We start from the raw sequence: 27,351 nt of genomic DNA on the forward strand, positions 1-27,351 counted from the left end.
AGAATCGGACCTTTATCACCCTAGTGTGGAAATTTGAGGAAATAATTTGAACTAATTATTTTCCTAACATTAACACGTTGTATTAAGTATTATAATGAAAAAATAGGAGTATGGCCCATACCATTCACCCTAGGTTATGGCCCATACCATTCTTGCAAATTAACACCCAATAAGAGAAAAACAATAAAGGCACCCTAAGCAGGAACGTTATGCTGTGAGCACGTGCTCATCTTGCAAGGTGAGCACGATTTCATATCCATAATTTTTATATTGTAGATTCATAATTTTTATACTGTAGATCCATAATTTTATATTGTAGATTCATAATTTATATAGATGCCCACGGGCGGATACCCCTATGCCTGGGAAAAGGGGAGTGGTACGGAAGCTTGGGTAGAGGAGCGGTTGGATAGGGCTGTGGCCACAATTGAGTGGCGTGGTATGTTAGATGAGGCCAAGGTGGTTAATATCTTAACATGTACATCTGACCATTCAGTTCTCTTCCTCGGTCTTGCTGACTTGGGATGTCGTGTGGGCGGAGGGCGTGGTGGCTTTCAGTTTGAGATGGCTTGGTTGTTAGATACCGGTTGTCGCGGGGTGGTGTAGCAGGCTTGGTCTGATGGGGAAGGTGGTGGTTTGATGAGTAGCTTGCAGTTATGTAGTGAACGCTTGCATGCATGGGGTGGTGACCAATTCCACCTTTTCAGCAAACAGATTAAACTCCTTAAAGCGAAGCTAATGGGATTAAGTGGACGCACTGACCCAGTATCTCTTGGAGAATATCGTGATATTCAGACACAACTATCACAGTTAGAAGCCCAAGAGGATGTTTACTGGAGGCAGAGGGCGAAGTAACACTGGCTACGGTGAGCGGATGCCAATACCAAATTCTATCATAGGTATGCATCTTTCCGTAAAAAATTCTTTATCTAGATTGAAGGGATCGGATGGGGAGCGGGTCAGTAAGGGTGCTATGAATGTTGTGATTCTTGACTATTTTGGAAATATTTTCAAGTCTTGTAATCCCCTTGTTGATGATGATTTCTTTCAAATGTTGTTGCCATGTGTGTCTGAGTGTCAAAATGAGGCCCTAGTTAAACCATTTGTTGTTGAAGATGTTAAAGGGGCTCTTTTCCATGTTCTCGGATAAGGCCCCGAGTACGGATGGAATGAATCCGGGTTTTATCAGCATTTTTGGGATGTAGTGGAGGGTGAGTTAACTATCTTTGTGCTAAATTGTTTGAATTCTCGTCACTTCCCGGATGGTTTAAATGTGTCTAATGTTGTGTTAATTCTCAAGAAGAAGGTGCCTCAGTTTGCTACTGATTTAAGGCTGATTGCGATGTGTTATGTTGTTTATCGAATTATGGCAAAAATAATTGCAAACAGAATGAAGCCCCTTCTTGATAGTATTATCTCTGAGTCACAAAGTGTTTTTATTCCTGATAAACTAATTACGGACAATATTCTTGTTGCTTCGGAGGTTGGTCACTTTTTAAAAAGAAAGCAATGTGGTAAAGCCATGTGGGGGGCTCTAAAATTGGACACGGCCAAGGCATATGATAAAATGGAATGGACATTTTTGAGGTGCATGTTGTTGACGTTAGGTGTTGCTGATAGATGGGTTGAATTGATTATGTTATGTGTAACAACTGTTTCGTATAATGTACTCGTGAACGGATCGGTTGGTGGAGTAGTGACTCCAACGCGGGGGTTGAGACAGGGAGATCCTCTTTCTCCGTATCTTTTTATTATTTGTGCTGAAGGACTATCCCTATTGCTACAAAATGCCCAAATACAGGGACTGGTTCATGGTTGTAGGGTAGCAAGGGGCGCCCCTGCGATTTTCCATCTATTTTTTGCAGATGATAGTCTCTTGTTCTTTAAAGCTAATTCGCAGGAGGCAGGTGTGGTTAAGCAGTGCCTAACTAGATACGAGCAGTTGTCTGGCCAATCTGTTAATTTCCACAAGTCCAGTGTTTGTTTCAGTAAGAACACTGGGAATGGCGACAGAGATGACGTGGTGGCGGTTTTGGGGGTGAAATAGGTTGATGATTTTGGCAAATATTTGAGATTCCCATCTTTTATTGGAAGGAACAAAAAACAGGTGTTTGCCTACATTGAGGAGAAAATAACTTAAAGAATTGGGTCATGGAATAAAAAATTATTGTCCCAAGCAGGCATAGAAATTCTCTTGAAAACTGTGGCCCAATCAATGCCCACTTTTTCTATGAGTGTTTTTTTGCTAACTGATTCTGTTTGTTTAGCTATTCAAAGAGTTATTAACAGGTATTATTGGGGAAAAAGTGGCGTCAATAACAGGGGATACATTGGATGGCATGAGACCGTCTCTGTAAGCCTAAAATCGCTGGAGGACTTGGGTTCAAAGATCTTAAGGCTTTCAATTTGGAAATGTTGGGCAAGCAGGCCTGGCGATTTCTCATAAAGCCAGAATCTCTGGCGGCACGGGTATTTAAGGCGAGGTACTATCCAAAGACATCTTTTTTTTAATGCATGTGTAGGGAATAACCCCAGTTTCTATTGGAGGAGTATTATGGCAGCCCATGATCTAGTCTGCATCGGCATAAAGAGAAGGGTGGGTGATGGTCTTTCTACTTTGATATGGGAACACCCTTGGCTGTTGGATGACAATTTTAGGATTCAGACTATTATGCCTCCTGAATTACATGAGTCAAAAGTGGCAGGTTTGATTGATCAGGATACTCAGACATGGGACATTGGTATCCTAAATGATATTTTTGATGCTAGTGATGTTAATCGTATACTTCGGGTTCCGGTATGTCCATCCTATGGGGATTCTTGGTAACTGGTTCAGGGAACCAAATGGATCATATTCCGTGAAAAGTGGGTATAGGAATATTATTGGTGAAATATCTAATACTACTGGATTTGACAGATGGTCGGCCCTGTGGAAATTAAAGATCCCCCAAGATGGAAAACATTTTTATGGAGAGCAATTCGGGATATTCTGCCTACCTCGTCCGCCCTAATTGAAAAACGAGTTGATATAGACCTATATTGCCCTATGTGTGCTTCCTTTAATGAAGATATATTGCATGCTTTGTTCGGGTGTGTGTATGCACACCGTGTTTGGAATGAATCCCATCTCCCTATATCTTGTGTGCATGGTAGTCTTTTTGCAGAATGGTTTCAGAATGCTATGTCCGTCTTAACCCCGGGAATTCTTGTTCAAGTTATTGCAGTGCTTTACCAATTATGGAGTGCAAGAAATACAGCTGCCTCGGTAGCTTATCTGCGAATGCCGAGCCAGGTTTGCTGGTCTGTTGTGGCGTCGGTCACGACCTGGAATGCGGCTGGACAGCAGTGCGCTGGCACACTCCCAGCAGCAGCAAGCATCGCCGACTGTACCGAGCTTGCACTGCTATTTCGACGCGTCTTTCGACCCCGGCTCAGGAGCGACGGCATGTGTCGTGGTGTTGCTAGCGGACGATGGCAGTTTTGTAGCCGCTACGAACGGGGTCCTACCATACTGCGAAAATGCGCTCACCGCGGAGGCCCTGGCATGTAAGGAGGCTTTATCATGGTTGAAAGCTCGAGAAGTAACGGTTGTGTCCCTTTACACAGACTGTGCAACTTTACAGAAATACATTACCAATGATTCTTCTACCCCGAGATCATACGTTGGCGTTGTGGTCAACGACTGCAGAGCTATCATGGCTACTTTCTCTTCTAGTGCTATAGTATCGGTACCTAGAACTTTGAACAGTATTGCTCATACTCTAGCTTCGACTACCTCAGCTCATGTCACAATGTATTCGGAAGTAGTCTCTCCTAACTTTATTTTAATGCATCTAAAGTAATAATATTGCTTTGTGTTTGCTTTAAAAAAAAAATGCAATGAAATAAAAAGTTAAAGATTAAATATAAAATTGTCAAAATAGTCTCTTTTTTTTTTTTGAAAGGTTTGTCAAAATAGTTGTATGACTAAAGGTAGAATTCTCAAGAGGAAAAAAAAAAAAACAAAATGAACAAAAACAAATCAATAATACCCACCATAGGATGTTTTTATGGTGTGTAAAAAGATGTTATGTTGCTTGAAATGATTGGAATTGTTATATCATGGACGGGGTTCATTTTGCAAGGTGGACCCTGGTCATAAACGACGTATAAATTATGTATATTTAGTATTGAAATTTGGGAATACAATATAGGGTGTGTGACTGCAGTATTTGAAAGGAAATACAAAACAAGATAACCAATTAAATATATGTTAACATTGTGTAGTATACAAAATTGTGAATTTTTAAAAGATAAATTGTAAACATTTAGTATGTAAATTGTGAACATTAGACCCGAATTTACCTTGCAAGGTGAACATGAGTCCACAAAATAATTTACTAAAGGGTCACGCTTGTGTGAGACCGTCTCACGGATCCTTATTCGTGAGACAAGTCGGGTCACGTCAAATCAACATGCAAATATCATACTTATATTCTCAAATGTAAAACTAATCATGAATAAGGATTTTGTTACTTATAAGGGAAAACGTAATACTTTGAAGAAAAATATAATACTTATGCATCTTGATGTGAAAGTATTATTTTTTTCCATCAAAAACATTACATTTTTCATAATAATAAGTAATGTTGACAAGTACCACTTACTTATAAGAGAAAATATAATACCAACACCATGGGATGTTTTTATATTGCTTGAAATGATATTTGTCTTCGCATGGCATCCGGGAGGGATTGTAAAATTTGGAACAAAGCTCTCCTTGCTAAAACAAAATGGAAAATTGATGTGGATACAATGGGTTGATGCCATTTATGTACAGGGGAGATCAATTTGGGAATAAATAATACGGAGTACAAAAACTGAACGAACCAAAATGGAAATCCAAGTCATTAACAGACAGATATACCATCCCATCCTATGCAAAATGTCTGGTTCTTTTAAGCTCAAATTATCTCACACTCAAACTAATGAAAAGACATACCATGATAGACAGATTCCACATCCAACAATCAACTTCACATTACAGAGGATACACAATTAAGCTAAAACTCTTATAGATCATATCCAGATGCCAACCGGTACATGAAATTTACTACTAACTTCCACCCTAGGGCTTCCGTGATGGTGGTGGGGACCCACTGCTGCTACTGTTGCTGGGGCTTTTTCCTCTTAAAGGCCTGAAAAAAGATGAAGAAATCAGAAAAAATCACATGGCGAGAAGAACAAACCCTTTTACATGAACATCTGTATATATCAAAGGATTAAAATGGACTATATATGTGTGCACACACAAAAAGCTGCGAAATCATACCTTTTAGGACTGCGACTCCTAGATATTTTGCGTGGTCCCTGCAATTGCAATAGCCAACAGATTATTTAGCATGCTGCTACTCATTAAGTACAACATTTTGCTAAAGTTGACCCACAAATACAAACCTTCCTAGCACTGGGTGATGAGGAGTAAGATGATGACCTCCCGCGTCTAGAAGGTGGTCCTCCTCTTGCTCTGTTGACATTGCAGTACCAGTCCAAATGGTCAGAATGAAGCATGGTAATTTAGAAAAGAGTACTTGGGAAGACTAATTTATTGAGTTTTTGAAATAATTCAATTCTCAAGTGTGGTGGCTAATAGTTATAGATTCTTCTCTCCATGTCTAGGGAACAATTTAATAATACTAGTCTTATTAATTTATTATATACCCTCTTACCCCTCCAGTAGGGGGTAGTAAAAGTGCCTAAGATGCCATTTAGTTAAATAACCTGAAAGACGGAAGAAATATCTAACACAGAAAAACCATACAGTACAATATAGCACTGTCAAACTTTCAAATTAAGTGTGAATAATCTATGGAATAAGGCCACACTTATCCATTACCTCCTAGGAGAAATAGATCTCGAACGTGATCGTACAGGCCTCCTTATAGGAGAGCGGCTACGTCTGCGACCGATGGGAGACCGTCTGGGAGGACTACGTGCTCGCCGGGGTGAACTACAAGATGAGGACTTACCATAAGCAATTAAGCAAATATAAACAGAAAGTCAATACCAGTCATACCACAAGTTACCCATGCAATTTTCAGATTTTTGAAAGTCAGGGTTTATTATGATTTATATTAGAAATGCACTCCAATATTAACAAGCACTTCCACAGCTTGCCTTTCTCAATGAAATATAATCTAGAAAATATTGTATAATGGAAAAATATCACTATCTTCAGGTAACAGTATGTCAAATTACCGTCTTCTTGGAGGAGGAGGGGGAGAACGTCTTCGAAGAGGACTTCCACGGATTCTTCTAGGAGACCCCCTATTAAAATGTAGTCAGAAATAGCTCAAATATATCCTATTTCACCTACCCACAATAAAATAAAATAAAATAAAACAAACCTAGGTGGTGACCGGTAACGCCTTGGTGGAGAGGGTGAACGCCCTCCTCTTGGTGGAGGTGTAAGCCTCCGTCTTGTAGGTGGAGAGTCAGCACGTCTATAAGGAGAATCTCGACGACGAACAGGAGACCGACGGGGAGGAGAGTCGGGTTCTCGTCTAGGAGATCCTCTTCGTCCAATTGGAGATCTCCTTCGATGCGGAGAGAGAGGTTTTCGGCGAGGAGAGGCTGTATAAAATTAATCATTCAATTCTTTCCACAAGAAACTATTACTATGTAGTAATAACGAAATGGATAACATACGTTCCCGCTGCCGCTTTGGACCATCTTTATCAACATCATTAGTGACATTATCACTTTTAGGACCATCTCTCTTAAAAGGTGCCACAGGCTTAGGAGGTGAAAAAGCTTTCTTTCTCTCAGCTAGCGTGAACTTGGCATGAACAACTTTTCCATCAATCTGGGCCTAAAATAAGATCATCAACACAATATTATTTGTGAATTGGATAGTCAAGAAAAAAAAATAAGAAAGGCATCCTCAGACATAATAGGCATACTCCATCCATGTAAAGTAAGGCTTTCTCAGCTTCAGGTCTATTCTTGAACTCAACATATGCATATCCTTTAGGAAGGTTAACCTGAAAGTCCAACACCGTTCCCTCATAACCATAATGAAGAGAAATAAATATTATGTTACATCTTCCAATGAGACAGAAATTAAATGCTTACTTCACGATCAATTACCAGCTGCACGCGCACAACTTCACCAAAGTTACCTGAAAAGTAAAAGAAATAAATTTAGGGCAAAAAAAATTGTACTTTTAACAATCTTATTGAAGAACTGTCTCAATAGTCCCATATACACAGTTAACATACCAAATATTTCTTTCAAATGGTTTTCATTGACATTCCTACTAAGGTGCTCCACGTGTAGCACAAGAGACTCCGGAATAGGAGAAACTTTCCTGAAATCATTCATGCATTAGTCTAGAAATGCAAGACAGAAGTGTAGCATTTATGTAATAGCAGCAAGTTAGTATTGTTTCCATGCACACCCCATAAGGCACAGGGATACTGTTTATTCAAGTAATTGTTTTCTCCAAGGATAAACTACAAGTTTTTCTCATGAACATTGCAAGGCATGAAATCATCATTATGAGTTTCAGCTACAAATTAAAAATTAGTGGTGCAGAGGAAACTGTTCTTACCATAAAAGGCTATAACTATTATTTGAAAGTATAACTCATATTGAGCTCTGGGACCCTATCACCACTATAGAATTTATTTGATTCCAGAATTTTAAAGAAGCTTTACCTTGGAGGTGGAGAAGCTTTTTTTGGCTGTGCTGCTGGTGAACGACCTCGCTTTGATCCTTCAGCAGGACTATGAAAAGCTCCATACAAGGTAAAACAGTGGTGAATCATTAATGCACAAGTAAGACAAAGCAAACATATAAACCAGCTCAGAAAAATTAAAAGAATTAAAATTAAAATAAAAAAAAAATATAAGGGGAGTCAAATAGCCATCCTTACATAAGAAACCGAAAAATGTTTCCATGCTTGTAAATATTACTTTCAACATGGTAACTTGACAAATTAGGTTCTCACAATCCAGAAATGAGCTCACTGAGTCACTGGCTAATTGCTGGGTCAGATTTTAACACATAAATAACCTACCCCCCATGTAATATTCCAATGGAACTTCAGCTTTGTCTGTACCTAAACGAATAATAACAAGCTTGTGGGTGGATTGTTTCAACTACACATTTCAGTGTGTTTAGAGTTTCCATTATCTCACAATTTTCCAGAAATTCAATTAATTTACATAAAATCCAGATTTTCATGAAATTACTCCACAATGTAATGCTTGGTTAATGTGGGAAATGAAAAAAAAAGCTTAATTAACAAGAGCTACAACTATATCCATAGTCAGCATAACTGTATGCTTTTCATATGCATTTCAAAGAGGGCACTAGAGGCGACTGGAGGTTGAAATATACCTTTTTCTCCGAGGTGGGCTCGGGCTGCGCGAACTACCGCTGCGAGAATGAGAGGAAGAGGAAGAGTAGGACCTAGAGCGAGATCGAGAGTGAGAACTGGACCGAGAACCGGAGCCGGAGTAAGAACGAGACCTTGACGGTGAGCGAGAACGAGAACGCGACCGCGAGGGAGAGCGAGAAGAACCGGAAGGTGACGCCGGACGGCCTCGGCCTGGTTTAGCCATGGCTGGCGCTCGCGGTTGTTCACTAGTCAGTGATTCACACTGCTTAGTTAAACCCTAGCTCTGAGAGGGTGAAGAGAGGCGAAGCGCGAGAGTCAATGAGGGGACGAGTAATCTGATCTTGAGCTTCGCAATTATGGGCCTGACTTGTTGATAAAGCCATTGGGCCTAACATCTCTTCAAGGAACATTTATTTCTTGTTCTTTTTATGATAGAAAACTAGAAATTTCAACACATACTATCCAAAATTTTGGTTTTTTTTTTTGTCAATCTTAACCAAAAAGTTAATTAAGAGTTTAAAGTTATTAAATTAGTCAAAAGTGTTTGATAAAAGTAAACATTAAGTAATTAATATATGTAACAAATATATAAAAGGTCTCTTTTGCAGTTTCGTCATCTGTGTTTCTTTCGTGTCCGTCTGTATGACAGTTGATTGACGCAACTGTAACGATTGAAAATAGGGAATTCAAAAGCTCGGCAAATACTATACTCATCGAGCGCCTCAGTGTCCTAATATTCCCTGCTATGTTAACACGGCAACTATAAAAATCATTTGACACTTCTTTTTCACGAATTGGATTTGAACCAATATCTTCGAGTGGATCTTCCTTTTAGTCGATCGTGATATAAATTCATTCACTTACACCTTAGCCATAAGCGACAAACCCTTGATCCTAGTCGATGACTATATGAGGTGATGAGGATGAAGCTATGGTAGAAGTTTTACCCCTTTGTTAATTTAGCATTGCTAATGCTAATTAAACTATCGAAGGTTGCTTAATTACTTCTCTGCCAATGATCCTCGCAAGAAAGTAAGGTTTAGAGCGGGAATAAGATTCATCTTGATTTGCTTTTCCCGCATCTCTTCCTGTTGTGCATAAAGCACCCTTATGCAATCCCCAAGTCAAAATGTATAAAACTCACTTGATGGGTTAATGTTTTGACTCATTTTTTTGAATTTGAGAGACCCAAATACATAACACGTCAAGAATCCTCTAAATATATTTATTTTATTTTATAGTAATGGAGAAAATAAACAATCCATTAATGAATTGACATGTTTTATTTTGACATTTGAAAATAACAAGTTTATTTAGGATCTTTTTTTTTTTTTTTGTTTTAATAAATTTTAAATTAATAATGTACAATTCTAAAATAATCAGTATTTTACATAATTTTATTTAAAAGGAAGTAATATTTATTTTTGAAAACATTTAATAGTACAATAAATTATAAATTGAAATAATTTTTTTATAAGGAGAAATTCATGAGATACCATTTTTTCTTTCAATTTTTAGATTAATTAATTAAATATAGGGAAAATGGCACTTTTTCCCCCTATGTTATATGCTTATAGCACTTTTTCCCCCTGAGTTATTCATGCATCCACATTTGCCCCCTCAATTATTATAAAAGTGGCGGTTTTTCCCCCTGATAATATTAAATAGACATTTTTACCCTTAAAATACATATTTTATTTATTTCTCTTGTTCAACAAATTATTGTTTATACGTAGGGATGGCCACGGTTCGGTTCGAACTGAACCGAACACTATAGCAATCAAATAAAAAAAATTCGGTTATGATTCATAACATAACCCAATATTTGGGTTTCCGTTTATTAAAATTGTGAAGTGGAAAAAAATAGATTCTGAACCGTGAACCAGAGGTTCAAATCGGAACAACTACTAGCAATAGCTTAAAATTAGAATTATAATATTTGCAAATAGTGTATGTTTTTTTCGCATTTATATTGACTCTGATCTCACATATAAGTATATATAATCGCGATTTGGTTTTTATTTTGAATCGTTGTTTCACAATTTCTGATCCAATTTGAACTGTTGGTTCAAACTTTATTTTAAAATTTATTTTTTTATTTTTAAAGTATTCTAAATTCAACAATTAATGTATTTTATTTTTTCAAATTGTGGTTATAATTTATTGGAGAAGTAAAATAAAGGAAATATTTATTTTAAGGGTAAATATGTCCATTTAATATATTAGGGGGGAAAATTGCCACTTAAATAATATAGGGGGAAAAAGTGCTATAAGTATATAACACAGAGGGAAAAAGTGCCATTTTCCCTTAAATATATGTAGTGAATCAATGATTTATGTTTCATGGTTAAATAGAAAATATGTTAAATTAGCAAGAGGAATATATATTGCTAAGAATTGAACAAATTGAATAAAATTAGCACACCAAAGACTTTATAAAATTGACCAAAACAAAAATATGATAATATTGATTAGAAAAAAAATAGATGGGGTCAAATTGACAATTTAATGTTTTTTTTAATGCTCTTATTGAAATGTTAATTAACGTTGATAATAGGTCAAGAGCGACTACATCCACTACCCGACTGACCCCTATTATACTTTCTCTATCCACCTACACCCCAGACTTGTACTAGGTGGACTTTTTTAAAGTACACTCCACCCCAACAGATGTGAGTGGCCACTATGAGTACCTATCGTGTATATAAAATTTGCACCCAACCCGACCCCGATGCAGGTTTAATTTTTAAGACCCAGTCCGACTTGGACTTGCTATCACCCCCAAAAAAAAAAAAAAAAAAAAAATCAATTCATGCAAGGCAGATTCATGTAGATATTTGTGGTAGATTGAAATTGTCATCCCTAAACAACAAGAGAGCATTTCCATCAATCAAAAATATAATGTACAATAGTTTAAAAATAAAGTTCAACTCTCTTAGCGCACTAAAAAAAATGGTACAAGAATTAGGAACATAACCATTATTTACACATAGAATTTGTAGATAAAAGTAAAAACTAAAGGCCTATTGAAAAGATAAAACATTAGTGTGACATGATAATTATGTAAATTCTTAGAGGTTAAAAAGGTATCATGTCCAACTATTATAAATAAGAAGGGTGGTAAAATATTTATAAATAACTACCATTTAATTTACAAAAAAAAATATTACAATATTTTATGTTTATAGTAATAAAACATTAATACATTTTTGCATCGCATCATTTCATAATAATTATAACACAACTTTTTAAAGTACATCTTTGAGTCAAACAACTTGTACTCAGATGACATGTAGTGACTCTCGTACTCTTTGTGCTTCTACAATGTAATAGGATCAATAGTATTCAGAAAAAAAAAAGTACATATTTGAATTAATTTATAATTTATCAATTAATTATAGTGATATTTTCTTATTTAAATTTTAATTATTAATTTGATTATTTAAGCAATGGAAGAAAAAAGCAATCTGAAGGGGGAAAAGCACACTTGTGAAAAAGTGATATTTAAAAAAGAGAGAATATTGTTGAGTCTTGCACTCCTACTTGAGTCCCAAGCAAACAACATAAGTTGAAACAAATAATTATGAAATGGCAATTTCATTTTTGTTCTTCTTTACTGGGGGTAGAAGGAGGTTCAGAACGTCTCCTCTTGGATGCATGGCCTCCCAGCTGCAGAGAAAAGCCAATCTCTTCATGATCAGAGCCACTCCTTAGAGCTGAGAGGTTCTGATAAACCACTGGCCTGTCATGTTGATCTTCGACAGAATGGAGCGGTGATCGCCCATTGAAGCTTGGAATGAATTGGTGTTCGATACTGGGACCCAAGTTCACCCCTCCATCTTCGATGTTAAATGCAGCTTCCACTGGAGATGAGTTTATATCGGGGCCACTACCAGCAGGATCTTCGATTGGAATCGGTTGGATATGAAGTCCCAAGGGCTCCATTTTGTCCTTTAGGAGCATCACATCGGGAGGCGAAGAATCGCCCACTGTGGAGCCCACCATTGTTGCTGAAGCAACTCGTTGTTCCTGTACTGCAACTACAACAACATTGTACATAGGTTTTCTTAACCGCTAGTGCCCAATGAAGTTAAAGGTTTTCGACGTAAAAGGCTACTACTAACCTTTCAAAGCTTCCTCGGTTGTGATGAGATCAAGTTCAAGGAATTTGAGCAAACGTCCCAGGTCAACCCCACTAGTCCAGTTCTCTGGCGGTTGGCCAACTTTTAATTTAAGCCTACCCCTATTTGCAGTTCCACCCCATATGATCCCGACTGGTCGTGCTTTCTCCCCATTCTCACCCTTTAAGATTATTAGGCTACCACTGTCCCCTTCAAGGTCAAAAGTCTGTTGGTTCTCTCCGACCACCAGAAAGTCAGTTAAGAAGCATATCCCCTTTTCATCGTTATATTCAAGGGCATATGCCAACACAGTCCCAGTGGTAAAACCAGAACTCCTTCCGACCTTCATCACCTGCTTCCCGATAAGACTATTGATGGAGGCTTGCAAGTCTATGATCTTGACACCTCCTATCTCTCCAATGCCTTTCACAGATGTCGTCACTGCAGTCATGTCAAAATCATCTGTGAAAGGAATGAATGCACCGTCTGCTCTTACAAATGTCTCTGCATTTGAATAATCACAACTGTAAGAAAACAAATACTCAGTAACTATTTTTTTTGGTTAGACCATGAGGTGTCCTGAACAGGCCCTAACTGTAGGATGCACCTTTAAGCCTGTACCAGGCTCAGACTAATCCTCATTTGCACCGGGCCGGCCCAATTAAGGGGCAAAGTGCTGGCCAGATTGGTTTTTTCATACGAGAGGGGGTTTGAACTCCCGACCTCTCTTAAGGGATGAGAGTGCATGGCCACTCACGCCAACCAAGCTGGTTAAATACTCAGTAACTATTAATTACACATTTACACCCATAATAGCAGCTCAACTAAGTCATAACAGGAGAACGGAGTAACATGCATTGGGAGACTCCCCTCCATACGAGGTCTGTCAGTCCATGTCATCACAGAAAGTTCAGAACATCCAACAAAAAACAAACAGAAGCAATCAGGAAAATAATTGATCAAAGCTTTTCTTGAAAGGATCTTGTTTGTAAATAATGGTAACTTCATAGTAAAGATAAAAATGGAAGTAGCAAACTGACCTGGATTTAAGCCAGCAAAAATGCCATACCAAAGGTCATCTCTAATGAAAGATGTAGCCCTCTCAACAGAACCAAGATATACGCCAGGTCCAAGAGTTGGTGGCAAAGGGTGAAACATCTTTTGATTTGGGTAATCTAAATCAACTGCAACATGCCGGTTTGTGAGGAAACCAACTTGTTGATTTCCTGTTTGGCTTCTTACAATAGCACCCAATGTCCCATAGGTCTCCTGGCTTGCCACCTGAACAAAAAAATAGGCGTGGTATACTTATCAAGTATCTCATGAAAATGACAAACTGAACAAAACAATAGATCATGTTTTGTTCAAAATTCTCATTATCATAGAGACAGCATATCATGTCCAACTGCAGGACCATAAAGCAAGAAGTTGTAATAGAACATAGAATTACCTGAGAGCCTGAACCAATGCATGGATCACTTCCCCGCAGGTCATCTACTATCTCTGTGTACAATTGTTCCTTTGGGGTAGGCTCTGGTGCACCAAAATAGGAAAATTCCACGACATCTACATCACACCAAACACCTCCTGGACCCTAAAATGTGGAACCAATTTAATATAAGAGTAAAAGACACAAAACAGATCAATTGGAACATTTAATTTTCTCTTTTTGGTGGTGGTGGTGGTGTGTATATGGTTAACGGAATCAGGAAATTATAATCCATAATCTCCTATTGGTCCTCTTTTCCCACAGATTCAACAAGATGAAGGGGGTAGAATAACACTAAGAAAACAAAGAAGAAATAAACCAGTATGGTCATCTGGATTATCACCTCTAAAACAGAAGGAAGACATTGTATAGGACTAAGCCATTGTTTGTGAACCTTCCGGGACACAAACACTAGTATTGCTGGAATTTCTGTTAAAACACCGCGTCGGATACGAAACCCGATTGCAGTGCCAAGACTGTAACAACGCAAAATCTTGCTATGGAAAGCCCTTATAGTCATCAAGTCAAGCAAAGTTCTTGCTCGCTGCCCTTCTGGTAATCTGTCTTGAGTTTCTGGTTGAACCTCTTTTTGCAGATTTGCAAAATAATTTGCCCTCTCTTCTGCATCATCATTTAATCGACTGGGCCAAGAGAAGTATGCAGCATTACTCTCAGAGTGTTGTCCGGCCGATGCATAAGGTTGGAGTGTTGGTGGACTAAATGAAGGCAAATTGGAATGACTGCAGCCATATTTTTCAAGGTCCAAAGCTGATTCCTCAGATGGTGTTGAGCCTGAGAAACGGGGCCTCATATTTGATCTTGCTCTATCCATCTTCTGAATTACATTAGAGAAACTTGTTATTAAAAATAAGGTTCTAAGTGACAAAACAAGATTAGTAACACTATAACTAATTACTTCACCAAAATAAGGTGTCAATTGATATCTATCTTACATCTGAATATTTATCTTAGAGTTTAATAGTAAGCATGATTCAAGTGAAAGTGAGCACAGCATATGAAAAACCATTGGACAAGCAAGATGTTGCAAAAACCTTTAAAAGGCTGGGAAAAAGTATCATGCAACATTATTTTAGCGTAGAAGTTATAGTATTGCAACATTGAGAATTTGAGAAGAAGCAGCAGATTACCCTCAATGCCTACATTAGCAGCAAGTAATTTTTTTTTCCTATTTGGAGATAAAACCATTCAGTGCTTTAAAGTCACTTCTTTCATCAATTGAAACACACTAATATGCAGCTTTCAACATAGGCCATTTGAGTTGTAATTGATAATGTTCCAACAAACAGCAAACTGAGACTCATTTCATTTCTAAACACTCTCAACAGCTTTGTATTGTGGATTCAATTTCAAGATTCCAGCTATTAGAAACAAAGGTTCCCAACAATTGTGTATACACAACATTATTTACAGTTCCCACTAACAACATAATTACACCAACTACGGACTACAGAGAGCATAATGGTGAAAAAGAAACTCCAAAAATTCCCTTTCGAACCACCAAATATATCATTAGCTGAACAAGTCAAGGATGAAAGAAGATAAAAATTCAACTTCACTAAGTACTCCATTGCAAAATTTTCTTTACATAGCAAAGGTCAAAACATAATACAGTGGGAAAGAAAAAAGAAAGAAAAATCAAAATCAAATTTTCAACAAAACCCATAAATAATATTGTAATCAGAAAAAGGAAAACAGTGACGTTTACCACTTTTAGTGAATTTAAGGATATGCAAGAAAATCAAAGATCATTGCTGAGTGATTACTTTGTTAAAGTGAAAAATAAAAAATTTACCACATCTTTCTTTTTGAATTGTAAGCGGGTGCTTTTTAAAAAAAAAAAAATAATAATTTTTGGATTTTACCTCACATAGCTACAATGGTGTTGGTTGAATTGGAACTTCAGACCAAGGGTCACAAGAAAAGCTGCAAAGAAGAAGCAAGCCTAGGTCACACCATGAAAATGAGAGAAAAGCAATAAGCAATTTATTATTTAATAATTAATTAGTGCAAATTATGAGTTGAAAGGAGCTGATATTGTGTGTGTTGGCACATGGTAGAATAGAAGTCCTACATATTTGTGCACCTAAGAGTGCAAGACCCAGGAAAGCACTGTAAACTGAAAGTTTAGATTCTTGCAAGCCCAAAGTTTCAAGCAAATGCTTCGTTTGTCTATCTTTAACTTTTACATAGGGATGTATACAAGTTAAAAGTAAAGCAACAAGTATCTATTCAAGTTTATTTTTTTAAAAAAAAAAAAATTGTTTAAACTCGTTTATATATGAATCTAGTTTTGAACATTAATTTTATTAGAACTTGAATATAACCATAAAATGGTTGATAGGTCAACGAAGTGAATTCATGTATATCCAAATTAAGTGTGTAAGTTTGGATTAATTAAAGAATGTGTTTTATCTCAATCAAAAGTTTAACTGATAATGGGACTATACATTTATTATTTTATATATGAAAAATGACTTATTTGGTATACATCAAATATAGACTTCTAAGTCTGTCAGTTCTTATCGCGTCTATCTTTGGTCCCTAAATTATTTCTGAAGTAGTGGTTTTGATCTTTTTGTTAATATTCTATTAAATTTGGATGAAAATCAATTATAAAAAATTAAAATTAAAAAAAAAAAAAACTTAATGTCGGGTAAACATGAAATTTTGATTTCCTCTTCTTCTCCTTATAGAGACAAACACTTCCAGTGAGTTTATTTGACAAACTTCAAACTCCTGTATAAGACTCTTTACCTTTGTTTACCATCAAGTTGGAGCTTAAATTTTATAAATAAACTCACTAAAACACTAGGAATGTCTGTCAAATAGATTAACAGTAAACTGTTGAACTCCTTTAATATATGCAATTTAAATAAGTGCAGATGAAATTCATTCTAAGCATTTAAGTAACAATAACAAATAGATTTTTCAAACAGCTGGACAAAATTTAGAATAAGGTGAAGCTAATAGGAATAACTACTAAGAATTTCATTAAATTTCACATACCATTTAGGAAGAATTAATGACCGTTTTGGTCCCTAGACTATGCTGTAATTACCAAATTGGTCCTCGATCAGTTTGACGGAGGACACAACCGGTTATGAAATCAATAATTGAGGATTTAATTGGTCAAATTAAATAGTTGAGGATTTAATTGGTCAAAATTGATAGTCAAGGACCAATTTGATAATTACAGCAAAGTAGAGGGACCAAAGCGGTCATTATCTCATGACAAAGCTAGGTGAGTATCTTTTAGTCTATATACTCCAACTTTTCACACCTAAATCAGCCATAAAGATCTCATCCTTTTCAACACTAGACTAGAACTATAAGTTCATGCAGAATAAGGAATGGTTTCAAGAAACATAAATCATGCACACTATTTGACTCAATTCAAACTCTTCTCAACACATATTAACAGTGAGATCAGCACTCCGAACTTGGGCAACATTTTGCATCACATTTTGTCAACAAAGGCTTCCAATTCCTTCTTTTTTTTTTTTTTTTTGAATGCTACTGACTCTATTACAATGTAATATTTGTTCATAATTAACTACTTTCTCAACATACTGAAGCACAAAGAGCCAATAACGCCTCCAGTGAAGCTCGAACTCACAACCCCTCCCATATGGGAGTCCAACCCGGCTTCCAATTCCTTTTTATTTTCCTTGCGTGTTACTTTCATCTTCTGCCAATTGGTGAATTAAATTTCCTCAAGTTAACATTGATGATTGATCATCACATCCCAATTCTTCCCCCGAAAGCCTTAAACGATTACCACTCCCTAAAATCGCAAGCCAACTATAAATGGAACAGTTAGTCTATTACATACTAAATTTGCATAAGTCGTCTATAACGGAAATTTCAAGCAAAAACTAAAAGAAAAACGTAGGCAAAAGAATATATATGGACCATCCAAGAGAACTCTATTACAAATCAAACAAACAGGAACCATATTCCTTTCCCTAACGAGTTAATAAAAATTTCAAAAAAAAAGTGGGTTATGGGGTTAAAAGAAAATCGGAAATTGCGTACCAGTTTTCCGGCGAATCTGAAGAACCCAGAAGAGTTGGATGTCTGGCCGGCGATGGAGTCTGGACAAGCTTTCCTGGAAAAAGTCAGTGGACGGGACGGGGAGAGCAGAAGAGGTTTGCAGAGTTCGATTACTCAATTATTTCGCCCTGCGCGTGCGTGTCAAAATCCAAAACTTTTCTAGTGCCAACACTCAACAGTCAACACTACGCCACTTGGCTGATAATTGCTATCAAATACTCCTTCTAATGCTATCTGTACTTTAATTTTCCATTTAAAATGATACAAGTAATAGAAATGTCATCACACTATTATCTTAATTTAACTTAATATCTTCTCTATAAAAATTAATGAATAAATTAACAATAGATAACAGAATATTTTGTTAATAAAATTTACACTAAAATAATGTTGGGGTATTTAGAAAAAGTAAATGATATAATAAAAGGTAAAATAGAAAAAATATTAAAATTAAAATAATATGAACATTTATTTCAATCAATAATTACACTAACATTTTTTAGTTTCCGTTATAAGTCTAACTTTATTAGCTCTTTTAGATTTGTATAGATTATAAATGTAGATATTAAAATTTAATGAAATGGCTCCTATATTGTCATGAGAGCAAAATTATTTAATCATTGATGGCAATTAAGGGAAAAATACATTTCTATGAACAATCAATTGGAAACACAAATACATTTTTTCTTCACTACAAAATATATATATATATATATATATATATATATATATATATATATATATATACTACGCCACATAATTTACGTCAATTTTTTCTAAAACCGACATAATATGTCAAATAAAAATAAACAAAAATAATATATTATTTATGACGTCGACTTTTAGCCAAAACCGATGTCGTCATATGTATTTAATTAATTTTTTAAATACATATAATGTCGGTTCTACGCATAACTGACATCATATCTATTTTTTAAAAAAAAAATAAAATAGATACAATATTAGTTATGCTTCATAACCTACGCCATATTGATTTATTAAAAATAAAAAATAAAATAGATACTGCGTCGGTTATGAAACATAACAGATGTATCTTAAAAAAATAAAATGATCACAGTGACTAAATGTCCCCAACACTTGTTACATGTAAAATAAATTATATTTAATTAGCATATATTATGCTTAGTAAATCAAATTTTAGTTTGCTAACTTTTTTTTTTTTTTTATGACAAAGAGAAACTCGTAGTTACCACATTAAAATATTTTTGTAAAATTGAGATAAATCACTCTATGTTGTTCATATCTGATTGACTCAAATCAAGATAGTCAATAGACTGTTCTTACAGGAAGCCGAATTTGAAACTTTATCGTTACTCGCCTACAACTCGGCCAACTCATATGCTAATTGGATAAAGCTACCAAGATTTAAAAAAAAAAATGTTAGCAAAATTATTAACTATCTACCATGACAATAAACTCTTATTATTCATTTGTTACCGTGAATTAGCTATATTCACTATGTGCTAAAAAGTTAACATACTTACCAATCAAATGCAAATCATATATTGTCACGTTAAATGGTGAAAATTTTATAATGAATTTTTTGGTCACTTAGCTTGACCCATGTTAATTGCATTTAAGAAAAAGAAAAAAAAAAAAAACATAGTGACCATCACAAAGCTATAACAAAATATATACTAAAACTCTCAAATAGTGCACTCATGTGTGCATAGTATTAGTTATATGCGGATAAACTATCAAGTGTTTCCAAATATATTGCTGTAAATATAGAAATAATGCCATTGCGTTATTTCATATGTTGTACATAATTTTCATTCATTAATCATCTATACGTTCTCATGTAGCTACTAGTTTCATGAGAGCTAACACAACCTTAAGTATATATATCATCTAACAGTTTGGAACAATTGATAAATTTAGTGTCTAGATACGAATCAAATAAATAACGTGATTTGGTACACCTAACATGGGTGTTTCAATAATAATAATCTAACAGTTTGGAACAGTTGATAAATTTAGTACCTAGATACGAATCAAATAAATAACTTGATTTAGTACACCTAACATGGGTGCTTCAATAATAATAATCTAACAGTTTGGAACAGTTGATAAATTTAGTACCTAGATACGAATTAAATAAATAACTTGATTTAGTACACCTAACATGGGTGCTTCAATGATAATAATCTAACCGTTCAAAACATTTGATAAATTTAATACCTAGATACAAATTAAATAAATAACTTAATTTAGTACACCTAACATGGGTGCTTCAATAATAATAATATAGTAATAATAATAAATTATTATTATTATTATTATTATTACTACTACTACGTGTATTCACTTGTTTTAATTAAAAAAAAAAATTGGTGGACACAAGTACATGACCAGTCTTGATTAATTCTTCCAAAAATGGGGTAGAATTTACTCAAGTGCATTTATTATTATTTTTTAAATGAGCTAAAATATAATATCATTTAAAGTAATCATTTTGAGACAATGTTGATATAAGATTTTAATAGGAAATTTTAAAAATGTGTTGGTATAATTAAATTCAATATTAACGTATACAGTATGCTTTCATTTTTGTACCCTCATAGTTTCTTTTTACTTTTTTTGTTCCTTTTCTATTTTATATTTTTCTTTCACCTAAACTATTAACATCGTTAAATATAATAATCTGTACATCGTACTTGATTTATTGTACATTTACAAATTCTTTATATATTTACATTTTTATTTATACATAATATATTACTTCTCATGTCACAAATTACCTGTTTATTATTCATTGGTCAAATTAATTTTTTTACTTATTTTCTTTAATATTTTTAAATTTGATTTTTTATTTTTGTGTTTAATAGTAGTACTTTTTATATAGTTTTTAAATATATAAATTTTATATACTAATACTAAACTTAATATTATGAAAAATTGAATTATAAATAGTTTCAATATAGTCTTGCATTGCTACAATTATTATTGCGTGGACCAACAGTCCAAAAACACATAAAGTACATTATTCTAACTCATAAAATACATTATTCTAACACATAAATTACATTATTCTAACTCATAAAATACATTATCTTACTCCATAAATTTTGTTATTCTAACACATAAAGTACATTATATATTATTCTAACTCATAAAATACATGATTCTAATAAATAAAGTACATTATTTTAACTCATTAAATACACTATCTTACCTTATAAATTTTATTATTCTAACACATAAAGTAAATTATTCGAACATGATACCCGGGTTGGGCTTCCATTCGAAAGATTGTGAGTTCGAGCCTCAGTGGAGGCGTTATTGGTTCATTGTGTTTCAGTAGGTTGAGAAAGTATATGAACAGATGATGGACAGCTACTACATTGTAATAGAGCCAGTAGCATAAAATAAAATACATTATTTTATGCCAAAATCTTTATTATTCTAACACGCGTACGAAGTAAATAATTTATTTTTAACATCAAAACGGCGTTGTTTTGAACTGTGGTCCACACGATAATTTACCGCCTTGTTAACTGAAGATACATAAATGAGACGGAGAGGGTAGTTACTTCTATTATTTTTCATAATTTTTTTAATAATAATGATAAAATCATGTAATTTTATACGGAGTATTTATTTTGTAAACTACGGAGTAATATTTAAGTAATTTCATCACGTCAAAAAGTTTCGATTTTCCAAGCTAAGCGACAAATTAAAATAAGAGTTCTACTATAAGTATTATGTGTACTTTCAAATTCTACTATTTCACTTATATTTCATGACAATAAAAATTGGCTATTTTTATTGTGGGTCCCAATAATATGGCAAATTATGTTGTGCATCCGTATGCACCATGCATGATGCATACGGATGCAAAAACGACGTTATTTTATTAAAAACGCGCGTCTCCCCTTAAAAAAAAAAATCAGGTTCGATTCCCAGCAACAACATATGAACTAAAATTTCAGAATCGATGAACTATAATTCCATAATCGATGAACTAAAATTTCAGAATCGATGAACTATAATTCCATAATCGATGAACTAAAATTCCAGAATCTAATCTATGAACTAAAAATTTCAGAATGAATGAACTAAAATTCCATAATCTATGAACTAAAATTTTAGAATCGATGAACTACAATTCCAGAATGAGTGAACTATAATTCCAGAATCAACGAACTAAAATTCCATAATCTATGAACTAAAATTCCAGAATGAATGAACAATATAATGCTGTTGCTGGGAATCGAACCTGTTTTTTTTTTTTTTTTTTTAAGGAGAGACGCGCATTTTTAATAAAACGACGTCGTTTTTGCATCCGTATGCACAACATAACTACTCCAATAATATGTCAAACATAACAAAATTGTGAAAGGGAGTACTGAGAGAGTGAGAGTAATAAATGTGAGTGCCTGTAATATTGTCATCCCTCACGCGTCGGTACAGCAGTCTTGTCTTAATATATAAAACCCACCGTGAAATCAAGAACGCCCACAGTTCCGGTGGCCTCGACGGCGATGGAGGCGATATACACCATACTGGGAGTGTGCGTTTCTGTGGGTTTGTTGGCGTATGCATGGGGAGTGTTGGATTGGGTGTGGTTTAAGCCGAAGAAACTGGAGAAGTGCCTTAATCAGCAAGGCCTCAAAGGAAACCCCTACAGAATCTTCTCCGGCGACATGAAAGAGCTCGCAAAGATGGCGACAGACGCCATTTCCAAGCCCATGGCTCTGTCGGATAACGTAGCTCCGAGAGTCATTCCGTATTATGCTCACCTCGCCGATAAATACGGTATATTTTTCAATTTTCATGCTTCTTCTTCGCTGTGAACTCCATTATCATATCCCAGAATTCAATGATCTTCTGCAGGTAAAAAATGTTATGTATGGTTGGGTCCAAGGCCTATGGTGTTCATCAGGGATCCAGAGTTAATCAAGGAGGTTTTGAACAAAAATTATCTGTTTCTGAAGCCTAAGGATAATCCACTGATCAGGAAGTTGTCACGGGGACTTGTCAGCTATGATAAAGACCAGTGGGCAAAACACAGAAGATTAATCAATCCTGCCTTCTATTCAGAGAAGCTAAAGGTGTGTAATGTTTCTCAAGTTTTGTTCTCTCACACAACAAACATGATTCATACTCCTATTATATATCTGGTCATAGTTAATTCCATAAGGGGGTGTATGGTTGGATGGAAGTCAAATTCTATGGAAAATGTTTTTTAAAAAGTGTAGGAAAATGTTGTTTTACGTTGTTTGATTGGATGGAAAATATTTTCCATTTGAATTTGAGTTCTTGAAGTTGGAGAAAAACAAAATCCTAGCAAGATATTGATATTTTGTTTTCCAAAAGATTTGGGAAGAAAGTATAATAATATTTGACTATTTTACCCTAATTAAAGTTTATTAATTAAAGGAATAAGATTCAAATTAGTCACTGAACGTAACCTGAAAATGCAATTAGGCTACTGAACGAAAAAAAAGTACAATTAAGTCACTAAACATTCAAAAAACATGCAATTAGGCCATTAAACACTCCAAATGTATGCAATTTCACCTAATTGCAGGTTACCTGCTTATGTAGCAATTGAGTTGACATTTTTAAATAATTTTTAATAATAAATTTTTAAAAAATTGAAAAAAATTACATAGAAAAAAAAAGAAGGGGTGGCCGGCGGGTTGATGTAGAATTATAGCAAGGGATTGTCTCTTACTTGATTTGGACAAATAGATGTTGTTAATCACTTGTTAGGAATAAGTGATTACGCGAAAAGCTATAGTTCACAGGCCGCCACCACATTTTTGAGAGGCAGGTGTTGGACTTGACCTTTCACCGGCCTGTCCAATAATTGCATAGCTATCAGTTGTCGGACTTCACCCATCACTAGTCTCCGCCCAACAATTTTCCCTCCTAACACCTTGCTTGATTTGACCCTTCACTAGCCTTCGCCCAACAAAAGTGGGGTGCATGGCTTACTAGCCTAGGACCGAGGATCAAATAGCTTAAATTATATACTATAGATAAGAAATCTCATTTAAAACTTGTTTCCGGCTGCTAGGGAGTATTCTCCAAGTATACCCCTTATGTGTACCGTATACCTGGTCGGTATTTGGTCGGGTCACTGCCGCCGACAGGAACCAAAACCGACTTTCACCCGACCAAGAGCATGATATTCCCGACCTGAATGCTATAACCAAGCTAGCTAAAGACTGCAAGTAGTGCTCATTTTCTTTGGGGACCGACCCCACCAGTCCAAATCGGAACGACCATCCCGAGTAGGACTACTTGAGAATTTGGACCTTGACTTCAAGCTTTAACCCAGTCCCATCTCAATGAATGGTCAGGAATCTAAGCACACGTGGCTACCTAGGCGCTGCCCGAGCCCACGGACTGCATGCGTGACACATGTCAGCCATGCTGAGAGCCCGACATGTGTCCCATTCCCACAACTATAAATATATACCGCATTCAATGCTAGTGAGAAGGACTTTTGGCCTTTCTACCTATTTCGCCTGGGAACCTCTGGCCGCACGTCATATCAGAAGCCTATTATTTAAACCAACAAGCAGACCACTAAAGGATCCATCTACGATCCAACCTCGCGAACTGTACGTATCTGTGGGCTTAACCATATTTACTACATCACTGGCGGTAGGATGGGATTTGATTCTTGATTCTTATCACGAATATTGGGAATTTGAGTTTAAGTTGGACTCCTTATCGACAGAAGTGTACAGTTTGGCAAAATAAGAAAACCTAGATTATGGCCCTATTTGGTAAAAAATTGGCCTATAGGCCAATATTGGCTTATTTGATCACTATTAATTGTTTGATTTAGTTAAAATATCAATATAAATGTTTGGTTAATTAGCTTTTTGCAACTCCAAAATGCTAAAATTCAAAAAGCTACTCCAATTTGATTTAGTTAAAATATCAATATAAATGTTTGGTTAATTAGCTTTTTGCAACTCCAAAAGGCTAAAATTCAAAAAGCTACTCCAATCAACTTTTTCAATTAGCTTTTTGAGAAAAGAAATTATACCAAACAACTATCAGCTAACAGCTAATTTACCAAACACTTTTCTACAATCAGCTAATGTTATCAACTATTTATACCCTCTAATTAACACAATCAGCTAATAGGCATTTTACCAAATAGGGCCTATATGTAATAAAGGCAGGGGAAGTGTTTTGCTTTTTTATTCCATAAAATGACCATGAATAACCTATTAAACTTGCATCAACTTGATAATATTTTAATAGCTAGATTCTGTGTTGAACTCTTGAATTGCAAAGAACAGCTTATGCAACCGGCTTTCTTGCTAAGCTGCTCTGAAATGCTGAGCAAGTGGGAGGGGATGATTGTCTCATCTTGTGAGCTGGATGTGTGGCCTGACCTTCACGACCTGACATGTGATGTGATTTCTCGAACAGCATTTGGGAGCAGCTATGAAGAAGGAAAGAGGATCTTTCAACTTCTCAATGAACAGGCCATGCACTTCATGGAAGCCATGCGTCAAGTTTATATACCTGGATGGAGGTAATTAAAGTAATAACAAGCTAATTAAGGACTTTAAAGTTTCGGTTTTCATTAACTTATTGCAAGTTTACTGCAGATTTGTGCCAACTAAGAGGAACCGAAGAATGAATGCCATTGAGAACGAAGTGAAATCGTCTATTCGGGTTATTATAGAGAAGAGAATGAAGGCTGGGGAGACAAACAAAAACAATGATGATTTATTGGGGATTCTGTTGGAATCCAACTTACGAGAAATTAGACAGCAGGGGGATAAGGAATTTGGAATGAGCATTGAAGAGATCATCGACGAGTGCATCCTGTTCTATATTGCGGGGCAGGAGACTACTTCTTCTATGCTGGTCTGGACTATGATTCTACTCAGCAGATTTCCCGATTGGCAAGCCCGTGCGAGAGAAGAGGTGTTGCAGGTTTTCGGGGATACTAAGAACCCGGATTTTGAAGGGTTGAATGACCTTAAAGTTGTAAGTATTATATTCTAGATTACATATATAATTGACACTACATTTCTCATCCTGAACCTCGTGTCATCTTATAGGTGACAATGATTTTATACGAGTCTTTAAGGCTATACCCGCCAGTAGCTGGGCTAGCTAGGAGGACCATAGAGGAAACGAAACTAGGAGAAATGGTTCTGCCACCGGGGGTAATGCTGTCGTTACCAACGCTCTTGATGCATCTCGACACCGAGATTTGGGGCGAAGATGCTAAAGAGTTTAAACCCGAGAGGTTCGGGGAAGGGATAATGAAGGCAACAAATGGGAAGCAAGTGTTTTTCCCATTCGGTGGGGGGCCTCGAATATGCATTGGTCAGAACTTTGCTTTCGTAGAAGCTAAAATGGCTATGGCTATGGTTCTGCAACGCTTCTCCTTTCGGCTTTCGCCTTCTTATGCACATGCTCCATATTCAAGGGTGATGACTCAACCTCAGTATGGTGCTCCATTAATTATGCACAAGCTCTAATATGCTTTCTTTGGTAATTCTTCTTCCCAGTTCCCAGAAATCCTCTATTCTGGTCACCCACCAATCTGCAGTATTGAATAAACTTTCTATATATTCTGTTCAGTGATGTAATGTTTAATATACTCTTCTATATGTAAACAATATGTTTTGTTGTTGGAAAATTAGTAGAGGCTATTTATGTACATGTCATCTAAGTTCGTGTGATTATTTGGAGTTGTCTGTTCAGTGATGTAATGTTTAATATACTATTCTATATGTAAACAATATGTTTTGTTGTTGGAAAATTAGTAGAGGCTATTTATGTACATGTCATCTAATTTCGTGTGATTATTTGGAGTTGTGGAGTTGATGGATATATTGAGATTCGTCTAATAGTAGAGGCCAAGTTGTATGCAACAAACGATCTGGGGGGCTCAACACTACTACAGAATTGACATACAACGTCGGGTATTTAACATCGGCTATATACATAGCGGACGTTAAAAACATTTAATTTTTTTTTAAATAATTAGATTTATAACGTCGGGTATTTAGTAAAAGCCGACGTTATAAATATAAAATAATAATATAAAATAAATATATAACTTACGACGTCGGCTATTAATACAGCTGACGTCGTAAGTTTTATTATTTAAAAAAAAAAAAAAATTAATTACATATAACGTCGGCTATAATGAAATAGCCGACCTTATATACTAAAAATTAAAAAAAAAAGAAATAAAAAGAATACGACGTCGGTTATATTAAATAACCGACGTTATAAAGTTTTAAATAAAACCGGATGAAGCTTACAG

General features: G+C 35.5%; 3 protein-coding genes across 5 annotated transcripts; 1 reads left to right on the forward strand and 2 right to left on the reverse strand.

Annotated features, from left to right (window-relative positions):
- Positions 1 to 4,860: 4,860 nt before the first annotated feature.
- Positions 4,861 to 8,717, reverse strand: LOC109180056 (serine/arginine-rich splicing factor SR45). Its single transcript, XM_019329550.1, has 12 exons — positions 8,384 to 8,717; positions 7,699 to 7,767; positions 7,261 to 7,349; positions 7,114 to 7,160; positions 6,942 to 7,022; positions 6,688 to 6,850; positions 6,387 to 6,612; positions 6,238 to 6,306; positions 5,876 to 5,989; positions 5,437 to 5,506; positions 5,312 to 5,349; positions 4,861 to 5,177 (listed from the first exon to the last, which is right to left on the reverse strand). The coding sequence occupies exons 1-12, from the start codon at positions 8,605 to 8,607 to the stop codon at positions 5,108 to 5,110; spliced, it is 1,260 nt and encodes a 419-aa protein (XP_019185095.1). The 5' UTR covers positions 8,608 to 8,717; the 3' UTR covers positions 4,861 to 5,107.
- A 3,137-nt stretch (positions 8,718 to 11,854) lies between these two features.
- LOC109180053 lies at positions 11,855 to 18,269 on the reverse strand. Of its 3 annotated transcripts, none has more exons than XM_019329548.1 (7): positions 18,051 to 18,269; positions 15,878 to 15,938; positions 14,338 to 14,829; positions 13,956 to 14,099; positions 13,546 to 13,786; positions 12,509 to 13,009; positions 11,855 to 12,418 (listed from the first exon to the last, which is right to left on the reverse strand). In XM_019329548.1, exons 3-7 carry the CDS (start codon positions 14,824 to 14,826, stop codon positions 11,982 to 11,984), a joined length of 1,812 nt encoding a protein of 603 aa, XP_019185093.1. In that variant the 5' UTR covers positions 14,827 to 14,829; positions 15,878 to 15,938; positions 18,051 to 18,269; the 3' UTR covers positions 11,855 to 11,981. The 3 variants fall into 3 exon arrangements, with proteins under 3 accessions (XP_019185093.1, XP_019185091.1, XP_019185092.1); XM_019329546.1 differs by having other exon boundaries at positions 11,855 to 12,424; XM_019329547.1 differs by having other exon boundaries at positions 11,855 to 12,424; positions 14,338 to 14,826; positions 18,051 to 18,236.
- Positions 18,270 to 22,519: 4,250 nt separating this feature from the next.
- On the forward strand, positions 22,520 to 26,727 carry LOC109180055 (cytochrome P450 CYP72A219-like). The gene is made up of 5 exons (XM_019329549.1): positions 22,520 to 22,847; positions 22,926 to 23,143; positions 25,358 to 25,596; positions 25,673 to 26,057; positions 26,132 to 26,727. Exons 1-5 carry the CDS (start codon positions 22,574 to 22,576, stop codon positions 26,555 to 26,557), a joined length of 1,542 nt encoding a protein of 513 aa, XP_019185094.1. The 5' UTR covers positions 22,520 to 22,573; the 3' UTR covers positions 26,558 to 26,727.
- The last annotated feature ends 624 nt before the right edge of the window (positions 26,728 to 27,351 follow it).

The sequence above is a fragment of the Ipomoea nil genome, unplaced genomic scaffold (genome assembly GCF_001879475.1).
Source record: "Ipomoea nil cultivar Tokyo-kokei standard unplaced genomic scaffold, Asagao_1.1 scaffold0987, whole genome shotgun sequence".
NCBI classification, from domain to species: domain Eukaryota; kingdom Viridiplantae; phylum Streptophyta; class Magnoliopsida; order Solanales; family Convolvulaceae; genus Ipomoea; species Ipomoea nil.

Bases quoted from the DNA above. Each gene is read 5' to 3' on its own strand.
- LOC109180056 (XM_019329550.1), bottom strand. From the start codon at position 8,607: ATGGCTAAACCAGGCCGAGGCCGTCCGGCGTCACCTTCCGGTTCTTCT. The intron at 7,161-7,260 runs GTATGTTAACTG...TTTACTTTTCAG, and splicing joins CCATTTGAAAGAAATATTTG to GTAACTTTGGTGAAGTTGTG. The intron at 6,307-6,386 runs GTTTGTTTTATT...ACATTTTAATAG, and splicing joins CGTTACCGGTCACCACCTAG to GGGGTCTCCTAGAAGAATCC.
- LOC109180053 (XM_019329546.1), bottom strand. From the start codon at position 14,826: ATGGATAGAGCAAGATCAAATATGAGGCCCCGTTTCTCAGGCTCAACA. The intron at 14,100-14,337 runs GTGATAATCCAG...TCCACATTTTAG, and splicing joins GTCTTCCTTCTGTTTTAGAG to GGTCCAGGAGGTGTTTGGTG. The intron at 12,425-12,508 runs GTTAGTAGTAGC...ATGTTGTTGTAG, and splicing joins AACCGAGGAAGCTTTGAAAG to TTGCAGTACAGGAACAACGA.
- LOC109180055 (XM_019329549.1), top strand. From the start codon at position 22,574: ATGGAGGCGATATACACCATACTGGGAGTGTGCGTTTCTGTGGGTTTG. The intron at 22,848-22,925 runs GTATATTTTTCA...GATCTTCTGCAG, and splicing joins TCACCTCGCCGATAAATACG to GTAAAAAATGTTATGTATGG. The intron at 26,058-26,131 runs GTAAGTATTATA...GTCATCTTATAG, and splicing joins GGTTGAATGACCTTAAAGTT to GTGACAATGATTTTATACGA.